This window comes from Lactuca virosa, chromosome 6, assembly GCF_052849685.1.
Source record: "Lactuca virosa cultivar CGN04683 chromosome 6, Lactuca_virosa_CGN04683_v6, whole genome shotgun sequence".
NCBI classification, from domain to species: domain Eukaryota; kingdom Viridiplantae; phylum Streptophyta; class Magnoliopsida; order Asterales; family Asteraceae; genus Lactuca; species Lactuca virosa.
The window spans coordinates 3621058-3627566 of record NC_136431.1 but is presented as its reverse complement, the minus strand read 5'-3'; the positions used below and the strand labels follow the sequence as shown (position 1 = coordinate 3627566).

General features: G+C 42.0%; 2 protein-coding genes across 2 annotated transcripts; both read right to left on the bottom strand.

The window, feature by feature from the left end:
• Positions 1–2829: 2829 nt before the first annotated feature.
• LOC145121278 (uncharacterized) lies at positions 2830–3957 on the bottom strand. The gene is made up of 2 exons (XM_079057054.1): positions 3570–3957; positions 2830–2942 (listed from the first exon to the last, which is right to left on the bottom strand). The coding sequence occupies exons 1-2, from the start codon at positions 3955–3957 to the stop codon at positions 2830–2832; spliced, it is 501 nt and encodes a 166-aa protein (XP_078913180.1).
• Positions 3958–5822: 1865 nt separating this feature from the next.
• On the bottom strand, positions 5823–6257 carry LOC145121277 (uncharacterized). The gene has a single exon (XM_079057053.1). The coding sequence runs from the start codon at positions 6255–6257 to the stop codon at positions 5823–5825; it is 435 nt and encodes a 144-aa protein (XP_078913179.1).
• Positions 6258–6509: the final 252 nt, after the last annotated feature.

The following is a 6509-nucleotide window of genomic DNA, read 5'->3' as shown; positions in this document are numbered from 1 at the left end:
TGTTTGATATTTCTATCTGCTCATTTGCCTGCGGTTGAGCCGCTGAGGTAAAACGCTGCTCTATGTGTTTGTCTTGACACCATCCTCTAAATGGATTCTCAGCAAACTATAACCTATTGTCATTAAATAAGGTTTTAGGGGTGCCGAAACGTGTCAATATATTTTTCCACATGAACTTGATCATGGCTCTCCCTGTGATATTTTCGATGTGCTCCGCCTCGATCCATTTTGTAAAGTAGTTGGCAACGAGTACTAGGAACTTGATCCTTCCTGAAGCTTTTGGGAATGGTCCTACATTATCGATGCCCCACTGATCGAACGAGCAAGGGCTGGAAATACTTGTGAGTAGTGTGGATGGTAACTATTGTTTTGGGGAGAAGGTTTGACACTCGACGCATATTTTCATTAGTTCTTCCGCCTCTTTGTGCATGGTTGGCCAATAGAGGCCCATGCATAACACCTTTCCATTTAGGGCCCTTGCCCCTTCATGTGCTCCTGCTTCACCTTTGTGTGTTTCTTTCATGATATCTACTCTCTCTAACTTCGTTACACAGCGTAACCAGGGCATCCTGTATCCACTTTTGTATAGCTCTTTGTTCTTTACGATGAATTGGGGAGCTTTGATTTTCACCTTTGGTGCTTCGCTCGGGTCACTCGGCAACAAGTTATGTAGTAGGTATTCATATATGTGAGTTATCCAACCCTTGTCTTCTGTCACGATGGCATCCACATTCGTTTCTTCTATGCTTCTTGTTTTCAGTATTTTAACCAGCACTTTTTGGATAAGTGGTTGTATGTTGTGGCTGCCAACTTGCTAAGTGCATCTGCCCGTTTGTTCGCACTTCTTTTGACTTGCTCAATTTTCAAGGTGTCAAAAGATACGATCATTTCATTGACTGGTGTCATGTATTTCTTCATTCTTGGATTCTTGGTATCGTAAACCCCATTTATTTGATTCCTGACCAACACCGAATCAGTTCCAACTTCCAAATTTTTTTCTCAGACTTTGTTTGCCAACTTTAATCCAGCTAGCAATGCTTCGTACTCGGCTTCTTTGTTTGTTGTCTCGAAATAGAATCGCAATGAATATGTTATCTCATTTCCTTCTGGGCCGGTAAGGATAAGGCCCGCTCCTGATCCTTCTCTGTTGGTCGCATCGTTGGTGCATAACGTCTATACGGGGTTTTTCATGACGACCTTTTCTCCCTCTTCTTGTTGCATGGTGGTCATGTTGCACTCCTTGTCTGGAATTTCTGTTAGGAAGTTTACCAAGGCCTATCCTTTTATACTTATTCTCGGATAATATTCTATGTCGTGTTCTCCTAACTCAATGGACCACTTGATTATTCTTCCTGATTTTTCTGGTTTTAGTAGGATGCTTTTAAGAGGCTAGGTGGTAAGGACTTCGGTTTGATGGGCCTAGAAGTATCAACTGTAACGTCCCAAAAATACCGAGTAAAACGTTTATTTTAAAGAAGTCAAAACCATTCATACATTGTCCCGAAAGACGATTAGAGTATTAGTATTCTCAAAACATCAGAGTTAATCATAAATAATCATTGCGGAATAAATCTTCAGGGGATGTAGTGTGATCAAGCCAAGCTCTTCTTTTTAAAACTGGAAGTACCTGGAAATGTTTAAACCCCAAAACCGTAAGCACAAAGCTTAGTGAGTTCCCCAAAATACCGCATACCATACATATATGCCAGCTCAAGGCTGTTTCGGGTCTATTTCACCACCGGGTCTATTTCACCCCCAAGTCTATTTCAACTCATGCGTCGACACAAGGCCGTACCGGGTTTATTTCACCCCCAAGTCTATTTCTACTCATGTGTCGGCACAAGGCTATACTGGGTCCATTTCACCCCGAGTCTATTTCACCCCACATACATATGGCAAATAAGCACACATACATACAACACATACAAAAGGAGCCAGAAAGACTACAAGCACATAACATATCCTAGTGTCCTATAGTATAGTGAGCAAAGTCACCTTAGTCTGCTATCCGTCAAACAAATGATCGGGCAGCTAAACCGGAAAATCCCTGCGCTAACCAATGAAATAAAACCCTAATTAATAATTGGGCCATAAACCATAACCGATAATCTACTTCATTTGTCCAGTACCCAGGGTAAAAGACTATTTCACCATTTCCTCACTTGGCCCAATAACCGAGTCCCAAACTCAATGACACTGAAAGCCCAATAGTGGCCCAATTCCTAAAGGTTGCCCACAACTCAATATGGGCCTTAATCCAAGAAGGCCTAAAGCCTAACATGGCCCAAAGTCAGAAAGACTTGTGGCCCAACAAAGGCCCAACGCCCTAAAGCCCAAAGACGGCCCCAAAAGTCAAAAGCCCACCTGCCATGAATGCTAAGTGTTTCCATAGTACGCCCGTCGTACTAAGTGGCTTCACCGAGTCAGAGGGGTCAAACGCGTACACGCAACGTACATACTCGAACGCCCGGCGTACACTGCCTCCAACACTATTCATCCATTATGTCCATAATGATTAAGACTGATTGTCCAATTTCCAGATCCAAGCCTTGGGGAACGTCTTAATCCATAAAGTCATTAACTTGATGCCTTTTCATGGCTCAAAAGGACTCAAAACCCAAATCTAGTCTACTAGCTTGACCAAGAGATCAACAAACCATGCATGGTTGGTCCACAACCATCTAGATACAAACTTTATGAACAAGGGACCTTTAAAACATAAGTATAAGTAACCCAAAGATTCTAGAGTAGCGTATACTCTCAAGAATCAACTCATGAGACCAAAAAGCACAAAAACCCACTCACAAGCAAGATCTAACAGATGAACCATCAAGTTTGAGACTTTTTACTTTCAGAAGATAGATCAAGGAAAACTAAGCTAGGATCCACAAGCTCTAAGCAATCCAACTCTTTTCCAATGAGTTCTTCTTCTTCCAAATGCACTAAAAATCCACCAAAATCAATCAAAAGCTCAATAATCTTCCATATGAGGCTAGGGTTTCGATAAAACGACTTAAGAGGGTGGAGGCTGAAGGTAAGGTGGTTTGGAAATGATTTAAGGCCTTTAAATAGGGTCCAAGACCCCAAAATAGGGTTTGAGTCTGAGTTGTGAATGCCCAACGTTGATATGGAATGCCCAACATTCCTGAGGGAACCTTCGCGATCACCCAGCCACGAACACCCAATGTATATTCTTGTACGCCCAGCGTTCCCGCCTAGCCCTTTTACCATTCTAACTTCCGAAGGCCATGACTTCTGCGTCCCAAGTCCGTTTTCGGTGATGTTTATATCCACAGAAAGGTGTTGAGGATCTCTACAATCCTATCTATTTACTTTTGAATTAAAAAACCTTGAACTAAAATCCTTAAATTAAATAAAAGTTCTGAACCATTACTTTACCAATATACCCTTGTGCTCTAAAGCACAAACCAAACTGTTGGATCACAAAATTTACATTACCCACATCCAAATGGGTCTAAACCTCTCTTTCCCCAAGGCCTGAAGCCTTATAACAACTGATCTTCAGGTCACGACCCCGAATTAAGAAACGAATCAAAACATGGTGTTACATCGGCGCAACCGTCTAGCGGCATAAGCTAATGCTAGGACAACTTTCTCAACCATGGGATAATTTAACTTGGCTCCTTGCAATTCTTTACTGAAAAAGTATATGGGATGTTGTTTGTTATGTATTTCCACCGTCAACACTGTTGAAATTGCGTATGTTGTTGTAGATAGGTACACTGACAAGATTTCTCCTGGCATGGGGCTCGCCAGCGTCAGAACTTGGCGAAGGGCTTTTTTGAGTTCCCGGAGATTATGTTCAGCCTCGCAGGTCCAACTGGGATTACGTTTATCGATACATCCCTTTAGCGTCTGGAATAGCTGCATCACTTTATCTGCTGACTGTGCTATAAATCGTCCTAGAGTTGTGATTTTTCCATTCAAGGCTTGCATCTCCTTTAAGCTCTATGGTTCTATTGCATCTAGTAAGTTAACAAACATTTCCAGGTTTCGTTGGATTCCTTCTCTTGTTATGTAGTATCCCAAGAATTTTCCCTCTTGTATTCCAAATGTGCATTTTGTTGGGTTCAATTTTATGCGTGCTTTCTCTAGAATTTGTAGGGTTTCTTCAATTTGGCTTTTGATGACCATGTCATCAATGTACAACTCTACATTTATGTCAATCCAATATTTAAATAATTTTTCGACAAGTTGTTGATAGGTAGCTACGAAATTTTTGAGCCCAAAAGGCATCTTAGTGTCGCAGAATGTTCTATGATCGGTGTAAACGCCGTTTTTTCCTTGTCTTCTTTTTTCATCAACACTTGGTTGTAGACTTTTTACGCATCGAGAAAGCACTTCCATTTGAACATTTCCAATGACGCTACTTTCTAGTCTATCTCCGACAGTGGGTAAGAGTCCTTGTGGCAAGATTTGTCCAGGCTTGAATAGTCTATACACCTCTGCCAACTTCCGTCACCTTTTCTGACCATAACAAGGTTGGCTATCCATCCGGGAAAAAAAATTCTTCATGTAGTATATTTTTGTCTACTAGCTTTGTTACTTCCGAGTTGATTGCTTTGTTTCTTTCACCCGCCTGGCATTGCTTTTTCTATTTTAGCGGGCTTGCCCCTGGCTATAGGTTAAGCCCATATTCGACCATCTTCCTGTCTATCCCCACCATATCTAATGGTGTCCATGCGAATATGTGCTTGTACTTTTTCAGTAGATTAACTAGTTTTCCTCTTATTTTCGGTGGGAGTTCTGTGCCAACGTGTATTTGCTATCCAGGAAAACTATCGTTGATTATCTCTTTTTTCCTTTGGGGTCTCGTCGTGCTTTTTTATTTCTTCCGTAGCTATTTTTTCCGCCTCCATGATTTGGTAGCATTGGTGCCTTGAACGGGTTTCTGCCATTACTATCGCTGGCCCGTCTGGTGTGTTGAACTTAACGAGCCCATGCAACGTTGGCACAATGGCTCCAAAGCATAACAAGGCTATTCTCCCTAGGATGATGTTGTGTTCTGCCGGGTAGCGTACTACCAAGAATTCTATCAGGTCCGTGTTCTTCCTCCTGTTATCTTGGCTATATAGGGATAAGGGTAACTGTATTGTTCCTAGGGGCCATATTATGTATTATTCCCAGGGGCCATATGTTGTTTCGGGAAAAGGTGTGTCTTCCATTCTTGAGGCAATTATGTAAATTAGTGTTTGTATATTATGTTGGCTGAAGTTCCCGTGTCAACATACACACTATGAATTATGGAGCTGCGGATGCGTGCTTGGATGACCAATGGTTCGTTTCCCTACCAACCTGCTGGGCATGGGTCATGTACCGAAAAACTTAGGTCCATCATGTGTCTGACCAGTTCTTCCGTGTCGTGAATGTTTGTGCTTATTTGTTGCTGTGCCCTGATGGTCATGATCTCTTTTTCTTTTTCCTTGGGTTGCTTTTCATCTGCCTGCCGTCGCTGTGATTTTCTTTTTTCTTCCCATTCGAATCTGACAGTTCGTGCCACTTCCCTCAGTTCCCCTTTTAGGTTTTTCTCGTCCATTTCCTTTCGTAATAAAGTACAGTCACCGACGTCGTGTTATGTCGTTCGGTGGTATTCACAATATTTTGTTTTTCGACTGCTGTTCTTTTCCTGCTTCTTGTCAACCACAGTGTATACTTCTGGGCGTTTGGTTCTCCTGTCGTCTCGATGGTACGACTTATATCACCTCGTTTGTCATGCTGAATGCTAAGGTTGCCTTGTCTACCTTGTAGGGATGTACGTGTTCTTTTTTTCAAGCCGTTGGTGTTTGGTGGCGGTCAATGCATCAAAATTTGCTTGTTTGTCTGCTATTCCCTCTTCCTGTCGTATGTATTTTTTTGACTCTTTCCTTCATCTTGTGTCTGGTCTGAGGGGTCCCTCTTAAAAACTTTTTAGACAGTTCACCTTGGAGTAGGTCCCATGTAAATGCACCCGTGACCATTGCTTCGTCTTGCCCAGGGGTGTCGAGAGTTGCTTTAGTGAATCTTTTGAAGTATTCTTTTATCGTTTCTCCTTCTTTCTCCTTACAACCAATTATGGTATGTGTATCCCCTTTGTATTGTTGCAATTGCATGAAATTGGTCAAGAAAGTGTACTTTAACTGTGCAAAGTTACTAATCCTTCCGGGTGCTAGTGTTTTGAACCACATTCCTGCATTTCCGTCTAGTGTAGTGGGTAAATAGGCACACAAAAACTTTTCGTCTAACTTGAGGGATGTCATGGTCCATTCATATGTGTCTATATGGTTGTTTGGGTCTATCATGCAGTTATAGGGTTTCAGTGTGGGAAACTTGGATGTGTTTGGAATATCATAGTTCGTGAGGCTTGATGTGAAAGGCGAGGGAACACTTCGCCCCATTGCGAGTTGTGATGTGTGTTGGTATTGTGAGTTTGTGTATGGCATTTGGAAAGGTATGTAGGGTGTTTGGAAAATGATATATGAGGTTTGGGGTGACACTTGTGCTGTTACACT